Below are 25780 nucleotides of genomic sequence, written 5' to 3'. Positions count from 1 at the left end.
TAACCTCCTAATACTGAGCGCCAAGCGAGGCAGCTGTTAGTACAATTTTTGTAAGTCTTTGGTATGACTCGGCCGGGGATCGAACCCACGACCTCCCGCATCCTAGTAGAAGTATTAGTAGTATGTATATATTTTGCTGTTATCATTATTTTTATTAATATTATTTATTAATACTAATACAAGTATTATGTTGTGTTGTTGCTGTTGTTATTGCTGTTGTCTTCTTATTATTGTTGCAGTTGCTGTATTGTACCCGAAAAGCAATGAACCAAACTTGAGAAGGACTGTATACGGCCAAATCATTTTTTTCAAAGTGGAAAGTTTTGACTCGTTTTTCTGAGGCAATAGCAATGCTAATAAACTCACTGCTTGGGGCAGAATGGGTGGGGGTGTTGATGTGGGTGGAAGTGGGAATGGGCTGGCAAGTGGGAATGGCGTGGATGTGGGGCTGATAAATTAAGTTTAATTTCCTCGTTATCGTCTTCTTCTTCGTCGTCGTAATGTTCTCTATTCTTCTTCCCCACGTATTATCTGCATCCTCCTCCTATTCTTCCTGATCTTCATGTGAGATAGAAAGACAGACAGACAGAGTATTTAACTGGTGTAAACTGTGGAATGTTTATTCGGCCAAAGATCTGATTGTAAACAAATGGTGAACAAAATAAGAAGCCTAAATAATACTTCGTGGTAAAAGACTTTATATTATTTTATTACAAAGTCAGGAAATGCTCAGAAGGAAGCGAATCGAAAATACATCTCAATAATTCTTAAAAAGAACACAGGTTGGAATCGTAAAGACGTATTTACTTCACATATCAACACATAGACAAACAGACTAAGAGAGACAGAGACAGAGAAAGAGACGGTATTTAACGGGTGTAAACCGTGGAATGTTTATATGCCCAAAGATCTGATTGCAAACAAATGGTGAATAAAATAAGAAGTCTAAATAATATTTCGCGATACAAGAGTTTACATTATTTTATCACAAAGTGAAGATAAGCTTGGAATGAGACGAAATGAAAATACATCTTAATAATTCTTGAAAAGAACACGGGTGGTAATCGGAAAGGCACATTTACTTCACACATCAACACACTAATGACAATCTTCAAAGAGAATAATTCCTATTGAATAACAAGGAGTAATAAATTTAGAAACAAATAAACTTGCAGTGTGACAGCAAATCAATATCTGGTTACAACACGTATGTCATGGATTAAACGCCCACCGTGAACGACTGGTCTGATCCTCTTTATTCACGAAAAGAAAGCTCTGACGGGACAGAAGATGCTATTCTCAGGTCAGTTGGGTGCCACATAAAATGAAGATTAGGGTAAACTCCCCAGCGTTTGGGGAAGATCTTCTCTTTTTCCGGTCCATCCCAAAGCACGCTTCCAAGTCAAGTGATAAAATTGATAATCCCTCATTTAATCTGTTGCAAAATAGAAAGAACAAATGGGATGGCAATTAAATTAGAAAAAGAATTCATTGCCTCGTCTTGATAGCATAGTACGGTCCTATTGTTTAAAATGTCTCTCTTCCAATAATGTATTTATGTATTTACACTTGATGGACTAGATGACTAGTTACACATCTAATCCATTCTGGTTAAATATTACTTTGTGCATTTTAGACAGCTCCGGTAGCTTAAGTGGTAAGAGCGTTTGCATCGGATGCAGGAGGTTGCTGGTTCGAATCCATGTCGAGTCATAACACAGACTTATAAAAATGGTACAGCTTCCCTCTCTCTCTCTCTCTCTCTCTTAGTGCGATTATTGATCCTGAAATACATAACAGAAAGAAGGGAAATCATCGAGTTAAATAAAATCAACAAGTTATTCATCTTTTTAAAAGACAAAGCGAAAATTCATTAGACAGGTACAGTATTGTGAATTAAATCACAAATAATCCTAAATGTCCTATCAAAATTAGAAAATGCTCCGAATATATTAAACAGGCTTAGCAGCAGAGGGGGTGAACAGACCGAAACTAAAATAGTACTGAATAGACAAAAACAGTTTCGGTTTACTTATTTCGACGATAAACCTTTCCATGACGACCACAGAATAAAAAAAAAATATCCCTGAACGTCGAATAATTTCTCTCGGAGAGACTCTTCGACGACCGGGGAAATGCAATAACATCCGCGCGCTGACGTTCTTGGTTTACTTCAATAAATCTGAAACTATTCCCCCGCGGGTCGTCATTGACACGGTCGGTCGGTCCAGCCCCCCCCCCCCCCTCTGCTGCTCTACGAAATGAGTTTCCAAAGAAAAACATTTTTATGTTAACCATACAATGTATCAAGTCCGATACGGTATCGTGTCCGCGGGTCGTGTAAATTTATTGTCACAAATCCGTGCTGGTTTCTTTGAGCGTGACTAAAGAAATTCTTAAACTTATTAATATCCATATCGCCGCTACACCAGGTTTGATGAATATTTCTCAGCGTATGAACATCAACTCCATTAAACACAGCAAGAAGATTACAGTTATCCCTGATTACTTTTGGTATTTGTGTGTAACGTTGAGTAATATAAATGACATCGGTGTTTTTATGACGACCCCGGGAAAATATTCTTGCAGGATTTTTTTGCTTGTCCAGCATCACATCATCATACACTACTAGGTTATTTATTTCCCCGTTAAGGTCTTCAACGCTGGGAGCTTCTTCGATATCAGTGATAAATTCAACTACTTCCTCGCCGTCTTCACTCAGCGCTTTTGCACTCTCATTAAAATCTTTTATAACATTATAGCATCGCTGATCATCTACAGATGGTGCTACCAAATACAGCTTATCCCACTTCATCCACTTCATTATCATGTTCAACAGCAGTTGCGTTTTACCCGATCCTGACGGTCCTATGATGATCATTCTGATAGAGTTTGGTAGCACTGAATTATGCTTAACTGGCTCCTTTCTTCGCGTCGCAGAAAAATCTGTAATTTCCATTTGTATATAAAGAATAATAATTATGGATCTATATTGTGTGAAGTGTAAGGCACGAACCCCTACGAATGATCTAACAACCATTACAACAAAAAATAACAGACAAGCACTTTCTGGTAAGTGTACGCGATGTGGCACAAAAAAATTTAGATTTCAAAAAAAAAGCGAGAATTTAGCGGAGGTGACATTGCAGCCAAACTTGGAAAGCTCCCCGGAACTCCCTGGGCAAAGTATCCCGGAGAAAAACATCTCCCAGGATACAATTACTGCGGTCCAGGGACACGACTAGATATCAGACTTGATGAACAATCTAAACCAAAACCGGGAGAGTATCCGATAAACGCTATCGACGCAGCGTGTCACATACATGATGTTGCTTATCGAAGTAAAGATCTACAAGACAGGCATATCGCGGATGTGAAATTAATTCATGCACTAAGCGCCATAAAAAATAAATCATTTAAGGAGTCACTCGCTAATTGGTTAGTAAGATCAGCGATGAAATCTAAATTAGTATTAGGCGCTGGATAATTAAATAAAAATGCAAGCGATTTATTATTCCCCAATCGGATACTGGAGAGGTAACTCAGCAATTAATAAACTCGCCAACGCGGCATCAGTAACACGCGAGGTTGCCAAAAATTGGCTATCAAAACAAGCAATATGGCAAATCTACTTACCACCACCTCGACAAATCAACTTTGCACATTTTGATGTTAGTGTGCCCAATGAAGTTCATCAGGCTGACATACTATTCCTGCCTCATGATACTGTCCGTAGAAAAATATACAAATACGCGCTAACAGTAGTTGATGTTGCCAGTAGATACAAAGAAGCAGAACCGTTAGCGACTAAAACAGCGTCCGAAGTCGCCTCTGCGTTTAAACGAATTTATCAACGAGGACCTCTAAACTGGCCACGATTATTACAAGTTGATCCTGGCAAGGAATTTCAGGGCGCGGTGTCATCACTGACAAAGCAGCATAACGTTACCATACGACGAGGACATACTGAAATTCATCGGGATCAGGCAATTGTTGAGCGATTTAATAGAACACTCGCTGAGAGATTATTCGGATACCAGTACGCGAGGGAATTCATTTACGATACGAGATCTCGTGAATGGGTTGCAAGACTGCCAAACGTGATAGCCGCACTGAATAATGAAATTACCAGAACAACAAACATGAGACCTGTAAATGCAATCACAAAAAAATATATACCCCGCGTCAGTGAACGCGGACAACAGCAACAAAATGTTTCAACGCAGCCAGGGACGCTAGCGTCCCCACTGCTGGGTAATGTCACCGTTAGGTATTTATACGAACCAGGCGAACTAGAAGGAGGAAAAAAAAGAGCAACCGATCCCACATGGAGTGTTACTACACATAAGATATCCAGCATAACCAGATCAACTGGGAGAAACGCAATCTACAGATTAGATTCGACTGCTCCTCAACGCGGATTTAAACGCGAGCAACTTCAGGTGATTCCCGAGGATACACAATTACCACCCCGATCACTAAAGTGATCCGCACTGAAGTGATTCAATCATTTAAATAACTGCAGCAACACCTCTGCGTCGGTTACACTCAAGACAGGTCAACATCACATTTTCACGTGTATGACCGCGACTGCTATCTATTCTATCTACGGTGAATTGCCTTGGGTCGTTTTTCGAATACTGTCACAGCAATAAACAATTACAACTCGCACAGTGATTATTCTGCTGTTGTTGTAATTGTATTACAAATTCAACATCCAAACTTTGTTTGGGATCAAACTCTCTACCATTTTTTTTGTCGCTCTGTTTGTAACCGGCTAATTTCTTTCTTATTGTGTCATCAGCGATTGAGCTGTCGTTGACAACATCATCTAATACAATTCTTCGTAACTGACCTATCCTTCTTACTCTTGACACGGCTAAATAAACTAAATTTGACCACTCGATGCGATCATCAACAATCCAAACTGTTGTATCTGAAATAGTTAGTCCCTGCGAACTGTGGATGGTCATAGCGTATCCTAGCGTCCACGGGGATTTGCTCATTTTCAGTGCCTGTTCAACAGCATCAACATCAACTGTGACAATATCATTTAATACTAAATTCTGTTTCTCCGGACCCGACGCAGTCAGGCGCCCTGGAATATCAACATCAATATTCTGCAATCGCGTATCAGCTGGTCTATAACACAACGGCACTGGCAACATGGGAAATTTCTTCTGATGTAACTGAAATAACCGCTGCTGAAGTGTGTCCCTGACTATCTTTCTACTTGCCACAATTAAATCACCTGGTTTCCACGTTTCCCAAAAGTCGCTCAGCGAAGTCTCTGGAATTATTTCACGCATTATCTCACACTGGACTTTATTGGTTTGTAGCCTGATCAGTGCCTTAAACTCTTTCAGCGTTTCATCGAGTGCTCTAACATCGTTAGTTATTTCCTCATAATAATCTACAAAAGTTTTCAGCCACTCGTGTGGAGATTCACCTGTAAATGGGGGTGGTTGACCATGATCGCCGCACATCACCACTGCGGTATTTTTCTTTAGCAGCCAATCCAGAAACTGTTTTAATGTATCCAACGGCACAGTGTCTATCTCATCCCAGATGATTTTCTCGGGAATATATTTCGTTCCCATTCGTTCAGGTGTCCACGTGCCGCCGCTGTATTTGAAAAAACTGTGATACGTGCACGCGTTAACATCCCGTTGTCTCATCTCCCTGGCAAGTCTGTGTGTGGGTGTTAGCACAATCATGTCAGAGTTTCTAAATAATTCAATCGCTCGAGTTGTTTTACCAGAACCACCAGGACCGTTCAGATAAACTGTTTTGTGTCTTGTAACAGGATCGTGCACCGGCGGCAACAACGAAGTTGCCCCCGACGAAACCATCGAAGATATTTCTGCGCTGCGATACTCATCCTCGATTTCAACATCAGCCGATTTACAATATCCGTGTAACATTTCATTCTTTATTCTCCACGAGCCCCACGATGGATCATCCGATATAACATTATCCAACAGCGCTGAGTGTTTTTTATCAATATAAAATGAATCCGTTGCAACTCTCACTGCGGCAACAGGGAATCTATTGATCATCGACAACAAATTTATGGATACATAAGCCAGCATCGAAGATCTCAAATGTATGTACTGAGATGATTCTCCGTCAATATAACTAAAAACAGTCCCTAGTTTTTCCCCGTTTGACAGAAACACATCTTTGCGGTTACAGAACATGTTGTTCGTGGCTGCATCAGCGACAATAAGATCCAATTCAGTCTTGTCCATGATTAATCGACTGTGATGTTGTTTATGATCATACGCTCCACCTTGAGTGAATTTCCCTATTATTCTTCGTCCTAGATCTTTTGCTGTGCTTTCATCATTTCTGAGTTTGCTTTTAAGTACTTCAGGAGCTTTCTTGATGATAGCGTCGATAGAAGTTTCTGGATATTCTCGTGACCAATCTTCGATGACTTCTTCTAACGTAACCGGCGTTGGAGTTGGCAACCAAACTTCGGTTTGACGACAATAACATATAATCGCTTCGCTGACCGTCAGCGACAACAGTATTCGACTGTCAAGCATGTATCGCAATAACACTATCGGTGCCCATCGCTTCTCAACGAAATGTCTGCCAAACCAAACATAACACACAGGATGTAAATCCTTAGCGAATTTAAACGACGACACACAAGCAAATCCGGTCAAGTCAAAATCGGGTAAAACACCGTTGACAGCTACTCTTGTCATGGTATTGCCAGCGTGGCCAAACCGTTTAAAATATTCGCTGCATTCTCCACGCCCAAGGAAACTTCCTGGATAACACGCCGTCATGTCCACGGATATCATACCGCGGTGATCATACTGAGTATTCCACAAACCGCCGTGTCCGTATTCGACACAGCTCTGCTGGATATCAGCAAGAAAACTTTTCGGAGTTGGTCTCCATGAATTTCGTTCCCGGGCTACATGCGCGACAACACCCGGGACAGTAAAACAGTGTGTCAGTAACGTATCAGTGTTGCCAGCATGATATTTTTCTGCGAGTTTTTTCATTTCCTGCTGTAACGCCATTGTTCTGTATATTTCCCCGTTGGGTCTCACAAACTGATCATATTCTCCATCTTTGCTACTTCTGAATAACCACACAGACACTGGATCGGTTCTACTTATCTGATAAATAAAATCAAACATGCTCCCAGAATTGCTTTGCAATTCCGGATAATACTTCACAACACGGTCTTGCGGAAATATCCTAACCGAGTCAGTCCAGGCGTGACTGTTATGATCGATAATAGTTATTGGTGTTCCACGGGAATTGTATTTACACTCATACAATACCTCACCGGTTAACGATGAAACCGTTATAGGAAATTTTAGTAATCGCTCTAGCTCAGCAACATCATTTATTGACGCTCCTTTATCCGCTACTCGTGTCGCCCACGCTGTTATTTTAGTTTGTCTTAGCGGTGTTAGGCCGTTTCCTCGCATTGCATTTTTAAAATGTTCCATTACTCGCTCAGCTACACAATTCATCCTTGACTCTGTCAACGGCGACACCTTCATCGGTTTGAGTTTATCAACACTTGGTTTCTTCATCGGATAAATTCCATAAATGACTGCGGTCACAGGATACGCTCTGGCATAATATGGTATATCAATCCCAACAAGTACTCCCGGTTTTGAGTCTTTACTTAACAGAACGGTTTTTCCACGAACCCCCTTGGCATCAAGAACAGGGTCTAGTTTGTCTCTGATAATCCACTTTCCGTCGTCGACTCTAACAATAAATTTTATCTGTATGAAATATATTCTATCGTCGAGATACCCAATTATGTTACGCGCGATTGTATCGTTCATGGTAGCATCAATGATAATGCTCGCGTCGGGGATAATTTTATACGTAGAGAACACATGTCCGGCACCATCACGACGAAACTCTTCTTTGGCGTTCTTGATAACACCAATTACCGTTGCTAACTCTCTTCGTCGTGGATCAGCGGTTAACCGGTCAAGATCGAATCGAGAACCTGATACGGGTTTTATTCTGGATAGTCTTTCAAAACCCATTATTATAATTAAGACAAATATTTAAATAGACAAAAATATTATATATAATGAACGGAAACTCAAAGAGTTTCTCATGCAAGTGGATCAAACTAAATTCATCAGCGCCGTGTAGCAAACCCTGCAGAGGCGAATACTGTGGACAACATGCTCAACAGGTCCGCGGTGGGAGTCTAGGACCGATACCGTGTATCAGATGCGGCATTGGAGTACGAGGAAAAACGCAATTATGTTCAGCGTGTGGGGGAAAACGCTATCGAGAACTAAAACGGTATTATGATAAAAAAAATCCAGACTGTGATAACGCTCTCTCGGAGCGTGATTACATAAATAAGTTTTCAGACAAATTATGAATTAGACAAATGATTTGCTTATAGTATAATGAATCAAGAATTCGTCCGACATCCAACTATTCCAAATTATGAGGCAAACCGAGATGGCATAGTACGACATTGCACGCGAAGACGACCAGTTGGTGGAGTTGATAATGGTGGTTATTCAAGATTTACTGCCACGTGCGGAAAGAGGTATTTATGTCATCGTTTTATTTACGAATGTTTCTTTGGAGTGATCCCTAAGGGTTTTGTCATTGATCACATTAACGGTAACATACTTGATAACTCTATAAACAATCTTCGCGTGGTCACTCAGAGCAAGAACTGCCTACTGGGTAACACAGGGCGTTGTAAAACAGTTGCAAGAAGAGCTATTAAATCTATAAACGCAATTACAGGTGAAGAAATTGTATTCCAGTCAATAAACGCCGCCGGTAGGTATTTCGGTATTTGTCCACCTTCTGTACAGCATGTCGCAGATGGGATCTACAAAACAGCATTTTCAAAGAAGCTCAAACAGAAGATTTCATTCTGTTATATAACTCTTATCGTTGACACAAACGACGATAACTCCTCCGAGAGTGTGTAACGCTTTGCAGAGTTGTCGTTGCTGGTCAGAGGATTTGCTCCCCCTAAGAAAGCCACCTTGATAAAATATTTTATCGAGTTCATAACATGTAATCATTTATTTACCGTAGAATATATATTTTTTTACAAACAATATCCTCGTTTTACTGAATATATCCGACTGTTTTGCTCTTCTGTGCTTGTTATATGACCGCGCTTAAGAAAACATACAATTAAAATATTTTAAACAAGTCCCGCCCACTGCTAGAGCGAATTTCCAACTCGCAAGTAACAGTTGGGTTATATACGAAATCGCTCCCTAAGACCTTTGGGTCGATCGAAAGTCAGCACGCGCAAGCAAAACCAAAAATTTAATCCGCCAATGGCGGGTGTCTTTTGTGCACCATCCAATGGTCGATTCAATGGATGGTTTTGCTCTGCTGCTGACCGTAGAAAATGACCCACCTGTGTATGTTTGTGTCGTCATAGGATAAGGTCTTAGGATAAGTTAGGATAAGATTACATGTTCATTGTGCCTTTACTTGCTGTCATACTCGAATCAGAGGTAAAGGTTGTCTGTTCTGTACCGTCTCTTAGGATAAGATTACATGTTCATTGTACCTTTGCTTGCTGTGATACTCGAATCAGAGGTAAAGGTTGTTTGTGTTGTCAAATAAATGTTTGCCGGGCCTGCTAGAGAACTCGATCCTAGAAGCCAGGGCTGTCTCGTCTTGTAAATAAATGTGCCTCTGAGTCACTTGGCAGTCAGAGGGGTCCGTCCTTAGGATAAGTTACGTGTTATATGTTTGTCCTTGTCAATTCACTAAACACGTCCTCTTGAGCCTATAGATATCTAGAGGCTCTTGCAGGGGATAAAGTGTTTCGTGTTACATGTTGTATTGTCATGTCGGAAGCAGTCCTCGTGGGGTTCTAGAACGTTATTTGACGATCTAGGCCCTTGCAGGGGATAAATGTTTCCGACTGTCTCGTTTTGTTTTGGAAAGCTAGCGTTTCTCATGCAAAGTGTTTCTATTAAAAATATAAAAATATATAATAATATGAATCACGAAAATATAAATACCATACTTGTTGAAATTAAAGAATTACAACAGCGAGGTTTTAATATTTTACTAGACACTGAAACAATTATGTCAGATTTTGAATCCTTGAATGAGCTATCACGCTTGGGGAAGAACAATCTCCCTGCTCGTTATAGGTTCATTAAGGGTTTGCAAGATCGTGTTTACAGATCACTTGCCGGGATAACTGAAAATCAGGTATCTGAATTTATTCCACTGTGCCGTGCAGTTGAGAAGATTCGTCTTGGATTGTCACAAGAGTATGAGACTCGAAAATTAATTAGCACCAGGGTGAGACGGTTAAAAGGTTATATAAAGAATCTAGACACGGAAATGCCTTGCATTTCTGACAAAAATACTAGTGTTTCTGACTACGAGGCCGACAAGGAAGTATAAACCGCATAGCGTGTGACTCACAGCACAAAGTGAAAGTAGAACCTGAGAACGCTAGCGCCCCCCCCCCCCCCCCGCTTGGAGTGTAAAGCACATTTCCACGGGTAAAAAAAAAAGTGTATTATTTTTTTTGCCCTTGGAAACTCAAAGAGTTTCTCAAGTGAAGGGCGCTTTCAGATTTTCAGGATTTGCTTAAGCGTTTCAACATCAATACAGGAATGAGAATAGTTCATAATCTGTTCTCGTTGACACCAAACTATGATCATATGATTTTGCTGTAGCTCTGTTAATTGTGACGGAGTTAACAAGAAGTCTTCGTCACCATACACGTCAACGATTATTTTAACGGGGAAATACTGTTCTGGGAATGTCTGTATTTGAAATGCGGTTTTTATTGCCTCGTAAAGAATTTGCTTATCATGAATATGAACTCGTGCATGAATGTACTCGGGTTGATACATTATACACAACCGTTTTTTTTTAAATGCGTGCTAGCACTTTCAACGATAACTTATGCTGGTTTTGATAGGGTATTTGCACGATAAAATGACGAAAATGGATCAGTGCAGAAAAAAAAACTATTATAAATATTATGGATCCCTTGACTTAGGACTTCACCAGTAAGTTTATACTAACAGTCTCGTCACGCAGGTCCAACAAATTCCCCCTCTGGTCGGTGAGTTTGAAATTTATCGTTGACAACCACGGGTTATGACACCGTAGATAGACCGGATTGATTGGTTCTTGCACAATCAGAAAACCAGGGGGGTCTCTTGGTGTGAACGTATACAGGATAAACCCCTGTTGTGCCGTCGTAGTATCTGATGCGCTGTAACTGCCATCGATGACGTCACATACAAGATTGACCGCAATAACATCTGTGATATTTACGATCCCGGGTGAGATGTGTCTGCCATCGGATGCTGTACTGTTGTCGTGCTTGAGAATAACAGGTTGTGGTTTTATTCGTTCGTACGCGGCAAGAATATCTTCGAAAGATTGATCGATGAGATCAGAGACTGATTTTCTCAGCTCGGGCACGTTATATCCAGGAAATTTAAAATCTGAAATATCATTCACTTGAATACCATATTTAATTGCAAAATCTGCTCTGGCTATCTGTCTATAATTATCATCGATATAGTCTTTAAGATCCAGTAAAGCCTGAATTATTCTTAGATTTATAGTTTCCATGGCCGATGCGAGTTTGTTTAGTTTTTCTATGGTTGTGATAATATTATCACGCGGACTTGTTAAATCAGAAATATAATCTTGGAAATATACTCGCAGGAGTTGTAGCTGTTGTTTATGTACTAGATTGATCGGAATAAATAATTCAGATTCTATATCATCTAGACGGTAAACACGGAGCTCCTGCCCCCCCTTAACACGTGGAGCTTCTATACTCCAAGTATCGGGCATTAAAGTACTTTTTCTTGCTAGTAATTGATCTGCAAGGAGTAAATAATAATTGTACTCGAGGTCGTGTAGTGCTTCTTTATAGGTCATAAAATCCGATTTTTCAGGTTTTGGTGGACGAGGTTTAACCTCGGGGGCCTTTGGCCATCCTAATAATGTTCGGATTGAGCTGTTATAAATATCCACGGCGTATCCTGGCGTTGAGATTTCAATGACCGCAGACAGCGTTGGTTCATGAGCTGTTATAGATATTTTGGCTTCCTTGCCGGTGATTCGTTTTATTTGGCGTTGTATCTCATTATTGATTTCTTCGATCTGATAACTCCCAGTGGGAAGTGTAATTGTATTCCAGTCAAGTTCACCCTGTTCGCCGGAGTCGGCTTTGCTTTTCCCGAACACGAATGAATTATTTGGCTGCAGACCACCAAATGATGCCGACCTAACATTGGGCCAGCTGTGATACACACTGAGCTTTGCTAACGCGATTTCACTCACTGGAATTGGAGTTCGAAAATTAATACCGAATTCTGGTGTCGTCGAGGACACTGAGATCATTGTGGTCCTTACCGGTGTTGTGTTTGTGACTATTTGTTGAAGCAGTTCTATTGACATTATTTATTTGTTTAGTTTTCAAATAGTCATTGTACGCATCTGACATTAGTTTGAATTCAGAATCTGATATCTTAGCGTCGCTACTTTGCACGTCTAACGATGATGATATCAGCGATGATAATTTCTGATATGCGGTCGTGGCTGTATTTAATTTTGTCGTGTAATCGTGTAATTTTGTGTTAGCACATGATGATATTTTTTTTGCTATGATGCCGAAAACTCCAGCTGTTGTTGTGGCCGCGGAAACACAGATCGTGGCGGCGACTGCTGCAGTTACCGGAGTGACCGCTGATAGTATTGCTCCGGCAGATGCAACAACGGCAGATACTGAATAAACCATAATATCCAGCACTGTTATGCGGCGCTTGTATTTTTTTACTTTTTGACTAGTTACTTCGATGACAGTTTTTAACTCAGATTGCCACTCACGGACTTGATTGTATCGATATTGTTGAGCATCTGGCGTCGTTGACATTATTCAATTACGCGGTAACCAATTGAGGCGTTGCAGCGACGAATTCCAAACAAAACCAGTAAGATGTTGCTGTTAAACTATCGTCCTCGGCTTCAAGCATAAATGTTTCCTCGGTTCCGCTGTTTAGTATTACAGTGCAAACCCCGGAATACTTATCGGTGGAATGTCTCCAAGGATATGTTGTGAAGATTTCAAATTTAGCGGCTGAAAACACAGACAACCTGTAAACACCGGTGGCTGTTGCTGTATATTTGATAGTGTTATTTTGTCGTGACCATGTTGCGAATCCCGATGATACCGTGAATACGATGTTGGTGATATGCCCCGGAGTAACTCCAGTGGGAACTTTAATCAAACTGGTTTTGTTAACGATATCAGGAATACCCGATACGATATCCTGCTGTGTTTGTTTGATCGTGTTAATGTCGGTCTTTACATCAGCGAGTTTTACATCGACGACTGGAGGAGTCCCAAAGAACTTATCCACGACCTCATCAGTTTTTACGAAGTTTCTTCGAAATCTTGTAAACGCGCCCACGTGAACATCATGCTCTGCACGCAGCGTATTTAGTTTACCGTTGACGATGTCCACGTATTGTTTGTTTGACGCATCCTGGTCGGATTCGGGATTCGCTAACGCGGTTATTTTGTTGCCGCTCATGCTGAGTTCGCCTGTCATCGTGTCACCGGCTTTTTTCACACATTTATCAACACCTTTATCAATACTGTCTTTGATGCTTGCGATTGATATATTCGAGTCCTTGATCCGGCCGCCATCACTAAATGCAACGAAGTTATCCTTGGTAGCTCCAAGAACTCTGCGAATTATATCATTCCACTTAATGTTGCTCGTTCTTAGTTTTCCTTGCCTGTCTTGGAAAATAGCAACTTCATCTGGGTCAACTCCAGCTATATTCAAAAGATTATCGACTTCATCTTTGGTCGCATATTTTGAGAGATCAGCATCTGTGCTTGGTTTACCTCCTCGTGTGAAAGGTCTTCCGTAAATATCCACCATTATTCTTATTGCTGTTTTTCAAATGCTAGCATTTCTCGATGCGGTATATTCATACACTACTTTATGAGGAGGAGTTGCTGGATTTCTTGAGATTGCATCAAGAACATTTAAAACCTCCCTCCCACAAATGGGCGGATCAATTAATGTTTGTGTTGGTAACGTCGACTGCCACACTGGAACATTAGAAAATCTGCTGACATACTTGAGAAACTCAACTGGCGGTGCTAAACCGTACGAATCAAAATAGATAATTCCACGTGGATCGATCGCGTAAGCAACCCAGTGAGTTCCCGGACCATCTTTGTTGTCGAGATTGATAATGCCAGTTTCTGGATTATTCGGTCGTTGCGGTAATTGATCTCGCATAAATACGCCTCTGAAATGTTTTACACGCAATTTTTTAACAGCATCGAGTAAATCAAAATTGCTCAACGGCGTTAGAATTTTTTTGGATACCATGATGGTGGAGTTCCTGGTAGTCTTAGACCGCGTCCCTTTTTTTTCTTGTATCCTTTTCCCGTTGCCTTTTTTAGTGCCATTCCAGCTGCAGTTCCAACTGCACCGAGTGCTGCGGCTTTTGCTACGGCTGGTGCTGCCGCGGCAATCAACGCCGGTATTGCTGCGAGAAGAGGAAATATTCCACCGGTTTTAGTCATGTCCTTGATAGCTGCAGCAGAGAAATCAAGTCGGACACCGGTTTTTGCTGTTAGTGCCTTATTAAAATGTTTAAGCTGAGTATTAGTCAACGACAATTTGTTTGGACCACCAGTAATCTGATCTCGTTTTAGTGTTATTGATGTCCCGCACGTGCTTGCGTTCTTTGATTGCAATTTCTTCGTTTGACCGGAAGTCAAGGTGACATTAACATGACTGTATGACATTATATCCTAAGTTTGATTTTAATTGCGTTACATATTCTCGATTGGAGCGTCGATGACCCTCATTCGTCCGCCAACACCTTCAAGCAGCATTGCTTTATCGGAGAGTATGACAGCAATCGCTCTGTAACCACCAGCAGGAACACCTACACGAGCTCGGAAATGTAGGTCGACAACAGATTGTTTAACCAGATCAAGATGTTCCAGCGAAAAGTAATAAATCGGATATAAACTCATAAAGTCTCGCTGTGATATTTGTAGGCCAGTGTCTACATTAAGGTCGCGCCCCATAAATGACATCAGACGATGATACGCGCGTGCGACACGATGATGTTCGAAATCTATTAATATATCCTCAGATGGCTCCTGATGCCCATTTATTCTCAACGAAACTTCAGAAACTCCAAGTGTATCAAATACCATTGGATTTCTTTCCTGGCTATCTGTTCTAGCACGGTATTGAAATGCAATGAAAATATGTCGTGGTTCTGATACTCCTTGTTGCGATGATATATGCCATGTAAACAACCCACCATTATCACCCTGAATAACGTCTGTGGTTGTTGTTTTCCAGGATAGCAGTGATTTAACGCCCGTGTCCATGAAAGACAACAGTCGTTGTTCTTCGGTGATTGACGGAGACAACACTGGCATCCACAACCACAGTTTAGTTAGTATTACCTGACCAGGGGCAACAGCAGCATCTCGCCAGATAGCGTCATTATCATCAGGTTTTCGCACAAGTACAACTGTGTGTTTGGCACCGAATATGACCTTGTGGACATCTCTGCAGAATCCAAAGATGTGAGACAATGGAATCACACCTGAGAACTCTTCATCTCCACTTAACATCGATCTACGTGTTGCAAAACCCAAATTAAAATTTTCGTTCATCGATGCAACTGCGTCACCGGCATTATTCATTGTTACATTCCTGTTCTCGGGGCTGTCGGTTATATCCTTTGCAAACATCATTGATGGTCCGGCTGATCTGGTGTAATCATCCGAGTATCTCGCCAACCCGAGAATTGTTGTGGCAACGTCGACGTTATCATGAATTGTTTCAATTTCTTTTCCATCTATCATGTAAATAGCGGATTTAAATAACGCCATGATGCCGTTGTTAACAAATCCAACTCGGTCGCCGATTCCGTAGTTAGTGTTATCATTCTTTAAAAGCCTACCTTCAACTTCGATGAAGGCCTCAGCGGGCAAGAAGTATCTACTTGTATCCTGGACCTGTAGTTCAATTCTTCCGCGTTGGTTAGGATCACGTGCTTCATAAGAATAATATTGAAAATCACGTACAGAATCATCTTTAAGTACTGGTTTGGACATATCAAACGCGTCATTGGATTTTCGTGCAAACATTATTATTATTTGTGATGATCTAATTAAAATGTTATCGTCACCGGAAACCACTACCAGCTATCAAATTAGCAGTTACACTATCTTGCAACGCTTTGGAGGTAATTCCTGCTGTTGCGATCTCAGCTAATTTCTGATTTACGGCCTTATTTACTACGCTACTAACATTTGCCGGCATAGCTTCAGTGGATGGTAGTTTTACTGGCACCAACCTCTCGACTGGGTTTTTTTTTCGTATCAGCTGTGCTAGTCGATCCTTGATTGATTGAAATGCTTTCCCGGCAAGACTACCAACAGTGCCAATGGCTTTATCCTTGACAACATCAGCGGCTTTCATCGCGAATTGTTTTGCTAACGGTCCAGCTTTCGGAGCGATTCTTGTGACTAAATCCCTAACAACATCACCGACTCCATCTCCGTAAACAACCTCGTATACTGGTAATCGTGAGTTTACTACTCTGACACTTCTTGGTCTGCGAAAAGAATCGTGTAGTATCATTTTATTTAATTATTGTTTATCTAACTGAATTTGCTAGCAAATTTAATTATTAGTCGCTGTGGTAACCGTCTGCGAGTTCATCAATGAGCCCCCGGTAGATGCTGATATCCATGATGCCACGCTGAAATAGTCTCTGACAGATATCTGCGGCTTCATTTATAATTTCCGGAGAATTGTTTCCGGCACGTCTTCCTCCGATGAGAACTTCCAACCGTGATACATCATCGATGATATTATTAGGGCAGGCAATAAAACCGGATCCTAAACCCTCCCCTGTTGATGGTACAATTCTTGGGGATAAAATGTCTTGAGGCAAACTTTCAGAAGATGTTGTTAAGCTAATTATCGGCGACCTAGTTTGTTTGAATTTTTGGCCCCGCGGACTTCCTTCAGATGCAGCCTCGTATTCACTTAACGGAGTTAGGTCAGGATCTATTGCTCTTCGCCGTGAAGGATATTGTTGTCGTTCTGTGTGTTGCAACGGTGATTTTTCTTCTTGAGGTTGCGATGGTGGAATTTCAAGTTTACGTATAGCATCTACAAGTCTATCGTATTTTGTATCGTCCCTGCTGATTTGTTTTTTATTTTCACGTATACGATACGAATATTTGATAAAATTATCATCTGTCATAGAACCGTGTTCTGGGTTTAAAGACACATCTCTTCTAATCAATCCTAACAGTATTGTCTCAGGTAATTTCTCTTCTGGTACATTTTTAAGAAGTTCAATATAATCCGGCGTAAATCTTTTGGCGGGGTCAGTAATTCTCCCTGTTACTCGCTTACCAGCAGGTACTGACACAACAACTTCCTCATCAGGTGGAGGCCCGGGTTTAAGTCCAGCTGAAATATCCTGTAAAATTTTCCTTTGCTCTATTAAAGCCTCTTTGGTAACAGCTGCGGATTTTTCAGTAGCTTTGGTCACGGGTTTAAATAATTCCTCCGTAGTCTCTGCAAAGCCTTCCCGTGCTTGCTGTCTTAGTTGTAATTTTTGTCTGACACTATCACGGACAGGAAGAAATTTCTGAATTGCTTCGAGACGTTCTCGAGCTAATCTAGTCGTATGTGCTTCTCCAATATTTGCCATTATTTATTTGTCAATGATTTAATTCCGCTAACATAAAAATGTTTTTCCTTGGAAACTCATTTCGTAGAGCAGCAGAGGGGGGGGGGGGCTGGACCGACCGACCGTGTCAATGACGACCCGCGGGGGAATAGTTTCAGATTTATTGAAGTAAACCAAGAACGTCAGCGCGCGGATGTTATTGCATTTCCCCGGTCGTCGAAGAGTCTCTCCGAGAGAAATTATTCGACGTTCAGGGATATTTTTTTTTTATTCTGTGGTCGTCATGGAAAGGTTTATCGTCGAAATAAGTAAACCGAAACTGTTTTTGTCTATTCAGTACTATTTTAGTTTCGGTCTGTTCACCCCCTCTGCTGCTGGCTTGACTGTTTTCATGTACCATGATGATATAATACAGAAAGTCTTTTGAATGAGTTCACACTAATCCAAAATAGTGTGTTTGTCCAATAGTCATTGAGCAGTTTATTATTCCAATGAATATTTTTGATGAAGAGTTCCTCTCGTGTTATATTTGAACACAACTTCGAATTCAGAGCATGGATTCTCACAGACCGATAGATAACATAAGTGAATTATTTGTTTATCAAATCCCTTATGATATACATTTTCACTTCATTAATAATGTAATAGAATGCACAGATTTCCAACGGATAACCTAGTCCCACCTTGAACTCTAGCTACCTAAACATGCTGTTTATAACTACAATCACGGACAAAGGTAAGGCACCCAATATAAATTAAACATATGTAACAATATCTAAGAAATAAGCTTAACGTATTTCAAAAAGCGGTAGAGACGTGAATAAAGAACGATTTTATTATCATGAAACGGAAATTAAAACTATTAGTCAGGAATTTTGCGAAATAATTCATTCGCTGAAGCTAAAACTACTTTAGCATGACAAGCAATAAAATCGTGTTTATATTGGAAACGTGATTGTGTAAATTATATTGGAAACGTGATTGTGTAAATTATATTGGAAACGTGATTGTGTAAATTATATTGGAAACGTGACTGTGTAAATTATATTGGAAACGTGATTGTGTAAAATTTATTGGAAACGTGATTGTGTAAATTTTCTGATAGTTGTAATAACCAAGGATGTTGCAGTATTCTGAATTCCGCGTATCATGGATTATCAGTGTACAAAGTTCTCAGAAAATAGGTGAAAATTTCAGACTTTAGTTTTGTAAAATTCCTAAGTTTTAGACCACGTTAGTTAAAACGCTACTTCTACCTCGTGTTTCAATTATTTTTTGCCCCAACAATACTATTTATGTGTTGAATGTGCATGAGGGTAATAAATAATGCATATTTTAATATTTCAATTGGACAGTTCTATAGACGAAGCAGTTAAAATTGGTATATTGAATTATGGCGAAATGTAGAAATAGTAGAAACAGCGACGGGCATATCCATGTACTTAAGTCAATAACATAAAAATAGACTGACCTATGCAGTGCTCCCAAACCTAAATCAAAACATAAATAATCTGGCACCAACATTCTCCGATTATTGTTTTTCATTTGTTTCCGCCTTCGATGTCCTAATGGAAAGTATCATAGATATTTCTTTTAAGATCTTGGGTTATTGCGTTATGATAAATGATTGCCGGGTCAGTATGGCAGAGCAGTCTCACATATTGTACCAATAGTTCTTACTGATTTAAAAATGTCAGCAAAAACACTTATAACAACAAACCGAAATTTAATTTCGAAATAAAGATGAAAGAAAATGCAAAAGCACAAATTAATTATTGCGACATTATCTCACAATTTTTTTTCACCGACGGCCAACATTCTGTCAGCGCAACATACTGTTCTCTGTGGCAGATTTTTAGGTTTATCAGCTCCATTCTAAGCGTTTCCATTTGTCTTTTGTCAGCTTTTTCTCAACCAAGCTCATTTTTATCAAATAAATTCGTTTTATAATGTATCCCTTTTAAACGTATATTATTGCATGTGCTCTTTCATTCAAACATTCTCATTTAAGTTCGATTGTTTTCCCCTTGTTCTGCAATTCATATCATCAAAGACCAATCAACACCTAGCACCTGAGCCACCTAGAGTACGCTGAGTGAGTAACACAATCTTGTTTCTAATTAGTATTAAATAATTATGAATTACACTTAGATGAAAAGAAATTCAACTTGATAGTGAAGTTAAAATTTAAATGTAAGTCAAAGTATTTTCGAGCCCCCAGTGGTTTAGTTGGTTAATGTTTATCCAGGCTCTAAATTTTGCTTGAAAAAAACCTGAACCGTGGATTAAAACACGTAAGTTCTTGACCATTACGCAAGACAAAAGAGCAAAACATTGTCAGGAATATGCGTTCCAACCAACAGGAGATAACACTGTCACAACTGGCATACGTCCAGACTAGATGAGTGATGACAGCGCTGAGAGAGCTCGCATGAAGCTTACGCCAGGGAAGTTCAGTTGCTTGATGATAAAGAAAATCCACACATACCTAAAACACAAATGAAAGTAAACATACATGCCAAGCAATGTTTGCATACTTGTCTTGTACCATTGTAAGAGAGGTAAAACAGTAATTCTAATGTTTTCATTCTTAATGTCGATTACATTTTATTTGCATGTTATTTACCACAGATGGCAACTCTTCACAAAGTTGTATAAAATTTAATACGGCCCATGTCATTACCTGAGATGCCATTACCAGTCTACATGCGTGTGTCCGTTTGTATGCATAAATAAAATGTGCTTGTCATAATGAAGGAATTATGACGACATTCAATCTTAGTCTTGAAATCGTTGACTGTCTCTTACCTTGTGTCAATAGAGTGGATTAAGAAATAAGAAATGTACATGTCATTGTCTGCTGAGCTATCTTCTATCCGATTATATTTGTAAGCTTCATTCTCAGGTTCCTGGGTAACTAGAAATATAATGGTGACAGAAGGCGTCACTGAAAATATAAAAAATAAGCAAATTACTGAGAGTGCGAACACTTCCGCTGAAACGAACATAATATGTCTTTAACTATAAGATGTTTTTGTTTTGTTATGTCTAGTATTACTAAAACACATTAAAACTGCATCGTAGATCATGTATTGGGGGATTAATTGAAAGTTAGTAATATTTTAGTATCTCTAGAGTATAAGTTTTGAATGAATTTGGTGAATAACCTTGTCAGACAAGGCATTCGATAAAGTAAACCTAAAGGATGATATCTCACATATGCCTATAAGATTTTGGAAATGTGCATTGATCAAAGGTTTATCACATTTTTGTCTGACATTTTTAGTAATATAAAGATACGTTATCCACGAAAGAATTAAATAGTAATCAGGAACATGGAACACAATAAAACAAACTTGTCCATTACAATTTTATCTACATAACCTAACAATTATATCAGTAGGAACACAATAAAATATGCTTGTCCATTCCAATTTTATCTACATAACCTAACAATTATTTCAGTACACGTTTAGGTTTAACCAGTGATTCCCGAATTACATCATTCAGGGGTAGTAATTTACGACCTCGACTTACTGAAAGAGTGTTTGCATCAGAAAATATTTTGTCATGAGGGAAATTATGTAAAGGTTTTTAAAACGACGAACTCTTCAGTTTAGGGCATTCACTACCCTTTTGTCACATGTCTTTACTAAACGACATGAATACTTAGAACTTTTCTATATAGTTGTGTAATACTTTATGTGTATACGAATTTTGACATGTAATTTAATCTCAAATTTCTTACCTGTATAATGATGATTGTACTAAACTTAATTTAAAAACACCACTAATCTGAAAAGAAGAAGGTGGAGGCGAAGAAGGAGGATGATAGAAAGAAACAGAAAAAAAAGAAAAATCAGAAGAGACAAAGAAAGTAACAACGAATGAAAATGAGAAAGAGAGGGTTAAGATGATGACGATATCGGTGATGATGTTGAATAAAGGTGCATCGTTTATGCGTAATCTGATTTGTACTTTTGTTTCTACCGTTACTTCTGCTATATGCCAGAGAAAAAGTCCCAGAAATTGTTTCTTAACGTTTTTTCGTTTTGGCATCAAACGCCTACTCAAATGCCCATGGGATACAGATGGTGGACAAAATAGATTACACTGAAGCTTGCCAATTACTCATCTGTCGTTAAAGAATGTGAGTGTACCTTGGGATTTCTTGATTGATTGAGAGAAAAATGTCTGAAACAGGAAACTGAAACAGTAAATATTCCCTATACTCTGGAGGGGTAATGTGTGTATGTTAATTCCAATATTTCACATCACTGATCTAAAACCAATGTTCTCACTACGTTAGGGACACGAAATAATTAAGTACCAATAATAATACTCAAGTCCTAAAATATTTCTCTCAGTAGTGCATTGGCATGATGTGTCAAAGGATCTGTTTTCTACTTTTCAGTTTCTAATTGACAATACGTATACTGACACAACTTATTATCCTACAGTCTCGGCTGATATTTGGAACATCTGTCAAATTACTGACAGACCTTACAGCGACGTCAAGCATTCAGTGGTATGGCATCTACCACATGACGTAGGTGAATGTGATATATATGGTATACAAGTAACGTCAGTCGTATGGGAACATGCAAGAAGTAACTCAGTCCCTTCCATTTCAACCCAAAACGTTTCAGCAACAGGGTGCCGATTAAAAGTGTTCTAAAAATAATTTTAAAAAATTAAGAACTGCACAAAACACAGGGAAGTTAAAACCTTCAAACTACGTGTAAACATAAAATACAACAGGATAAAATATTAAAAGTAAACATATTCATATTCTGTTATAAGTATATACAATTTTAAAGATTAAGGTAAAACATGTAAAATACTGAAACACCATCCGCATTTTCTCCAATGGCACATATTCGTATTGTCTCATTGAGTTTCCATCACAATTATTCTGTCTTACGGGCTGGAAGTTGACACAATCAGCAAGAATGTGTTGCACTCTCAGTGGGCACTGGCAGGGTACGTAGTCTGGAAGAGATTAACTCTTTAGGATATATGCGTTAGTCAGGTATTTGTGTTCAATACGCAGAATACCACGATTCAACGATTTCATCTATACGAGGGAATACCGGTCTCCAGCAGTGGGTTTAATATTCCGAAAAATGTTTATGATGTGTTCATTTCTGTAAGATATTGGCTGTTAGCGGTTTGGCAGTTTTAAGATTTTGCAAGCCTTTCAATGCGTAAAGCGAATCCGAAAAGATGATGAAATTTAATTTTTGGAGGTTTCCTTTTCGTAGGGTTGTTTCCCGGTATATGTACTGGTATCATTATTGCTTCTCACCGAATTCGAGGAAAATCGCTAGTTCACAAATGTTGCTGACAATAATTAGTAGTGTTTTGAGAATTGTAATAGTAATTTTGGCTATGTAAAATAGGTTTAATTCTTGTTGTAATAATACATTAATGCAAAGAGATAAAATTCTATAAACTTTTAAGTTTATGTCTCCAATTAGCAGAGGGAGATTCATATAACTAATGAGCAGATATTCTTAATTTCTATTTGTATCGACTAAGGTCTACACGGTCTGTTAAATCTATTTTATGGCTTAAACTTTAGAAACTATATTTGTTTGAAAAAAGTATGCTCTACACTGATAACAGTTTTTTAAATAACTAAGTTGCAATGAAGTCTGATCGAAGCAGGCACATATGCATATAAATAATTCAAATTAACTTTACTTGCCTTCCGCCGATCTGTCGAAGAACATTTATAGCATAAATGGGCGGGAAACATGCAACGCATACAAATGAATTTTTGGTAACATGTTTTATGCTTACCTAGATGACCTGAATAGATTTTCAGGGCATTACAGCCGTCTTTTATTTCTTTTATTTACACATTTTAAAACTGTTTGGAGCTGGACATTTTTTAAAAACAAATGAAACATTGTTAATAAGAAAATTAATAAACCTCTTGAGGCAGAAAAAAAAACGAAATTTAATAATTATATTCTATTCAAATGTAGATGATCTAATTAAATTTTCTGAACATTGCTTGCATTTGATTATTATTTTAGTTTTTACGCAATATTTGAACGTTTTGGAATTATACTTTTTTATATTTAAATCTTGTCAGCAAAATTTAACAAGAACAACTTTAAATCGATAAAGGAAAGAACGTATCTCGCTTTTTGCACTTTTATCTAAATAAAGCTGAGAATATAAATAAATTTATAACTAAGCGAAAGTACTCATCATCGTTCTCGAGGCATAAAAGTTCCGTAAAATCATTTCAATTTTCTATTTTGAACAGCATTAAAACGCCCAATAATATCCACATTCTTACCATTAATGAAATGTTGGTGTTTTCACTTGGATGTCATACTAGATGCATTGTTTTTGTTTTTCTTCTTTTATGGCGTTTTTGGTTATATTACCTTTGTAAACGAGTGCACTTGAAGAAAAATGTACATTAACATCAAATGCTATAGCAAAGTCTTTATGAAATAAAGAAAGAATCATGAGCTACTGTTTTGATATGTCTGAATGTCCTCATTGAAAACATACACAATTTAATTATTTAAAAAAATATTATGTATACTCGAACAAAAATAATCAAATCTGTTCAGGAAAAGGGAATGGCAACATTCTTCTGCATTTAAATAATTATACTGATGTCCCCTTTTTTAAAAAAAAATTATTTTGTTTTCGCTGACACGATTTTTTTATCACAGTACCACATAATCTGCATGATTGAATTCCTAATATTATCCGTTATTAAAACATTAATTTCAGTTTCCTAAAGATATGACTGGTTATTTTGGTGATAATGAAGATATTGCTGACGATTGTGATCATCGTTTACAGTAAGGACTGTTTGATTATTTTATTTATTAAAAGACAGTGTGGCCCTGGGTGGCCGAATGGTTTAATCAGTGCCATCTCACCTCTGTCCGCGTGAGTGCGAGTCGCGGACTCGGCCAATGTGAGCATGTGAGAAAGCTTACCATTAGCTTCCCGTGGGTCGGTGGTTCTTACAGGTTTTTCTCGAATTCGTCCTCCATCAGCTATTCTGACCGCCATATATTGCCTATCATGCGATGAAAAATGACGATAACCCAAAACAACAACATTAAAAGACAAATGATGTTACCATAAAGAAGTGGAAATATTGACATCGCCACATGTAAAAACGCAAAAACTTACATGTATCGAACAGAAGGCATGAAAAAGAACTTGGTCTAGAAGTTTAGATTTTCAGCATCTTGAAATATTTCTTTACTATCATCAATATATTTTGTATCACATTGGACGGAATATCTCTCTGTATATCTGCACTTCCTAGATCCGACATACCGCATTTAAAGGCTTCATTTCTCCGCCGTAGGTTTTAAAAGAATTCCCAAATGACGTCATCAGCAGCCATAATCACCATTCGGTGTACGTAAAATGTTAAGAAAATCTTGGGCGTACGTTGTTTTGTGAAACGGTACCGACTTCTTAAATGTGCTGATGTACCAAATGACTTAATGGTATGCTGGCAGATTTACCGTTGCATTTATATGGTGTTTGGAAGTTGAAATAAATTCATTGAATTCTCAGGATACTATTACAAAAATACATGCATAAACAAAAAACAAATCAGGCTTTCTAGTAGTATCTATATTTGTAATTTATAATTTGATTTTGCTTCAGTGTGCCTTCATCAAAATGGTCAGTTTTGGTGGTCTCATATTGGAGAAACTGCCAGAGTGCCCATCGTCCAGGCAAAATGGGCAAAATATCGTCTGCTAGTGACCTCATCGGGAAGCATCTATTAAAATTGATGACTTAATGTCTCGCTTGTTACGCACCATATACTTATTATTGTGTACGTAATTATTTGTTTTACGGGGAACGTTTATAAATATGATTTACAATAGAGAAAGTCCCATTAAAATTTTACACTTCTGCCTGCCTGTAACTTGCCGTAAAGATACGTGAAAATTTCAAGGGAAACCTGGGAAACAATTACGTAATTCTCGTTAGTGAAACACCCTTACTCACGTACGAATGGTATACGTAAAATATT

General features: G+C 38.7%; 1 protein-coding gene across 1 annotated transcript; it reads right to left on the bottom strand.

The window, feature by feature from the left end:
• Positions 1 to 683: 683 nt before the first annotated feature.
• Positions 684 to 25490, bottom strand: LOC149805250 (uncharacterized). The gene is made up of 2 exons (XM_089948865.1): positions 20551 to 25490; positions 684 to 1435 (listed from the first exon to the last, which is right to left on the bottom strand). Exons 1-2 carry the CDS (start codon positions 20748 to 20750, stop codon positions 1300 to 1302), a joined length of 336 nt encoding a protein of 111 aa, XP_089804991.1. The 5' UTR covers positions 20751 to 25490; the 3' UTR covers positions 684 to 1299.
• Between the last annotated feature and the right edge of the window lie 290 nt (positions 25491 to 25780).

This window comes from Sinohyriopsis cumingii, chromosome 2, assembly GCF_028554795.1.
Source record: "Sinohyriopsis cumingii isolate HCF-2022 chromosome 2, ASM2855479v2, whole genome shotgun sequence".
Lineage (NCBI taxonomy): Eukaryota > Metazoa > Mollusca > Bivalvia > Unionida > Unionidae > Sinohyriopsis > Sinohyriopsis cumingii.
Note: the sequence above shows the minus strand (reverse complement) of the source record. Positions and strands in the feature narration are given on the sequence as shown.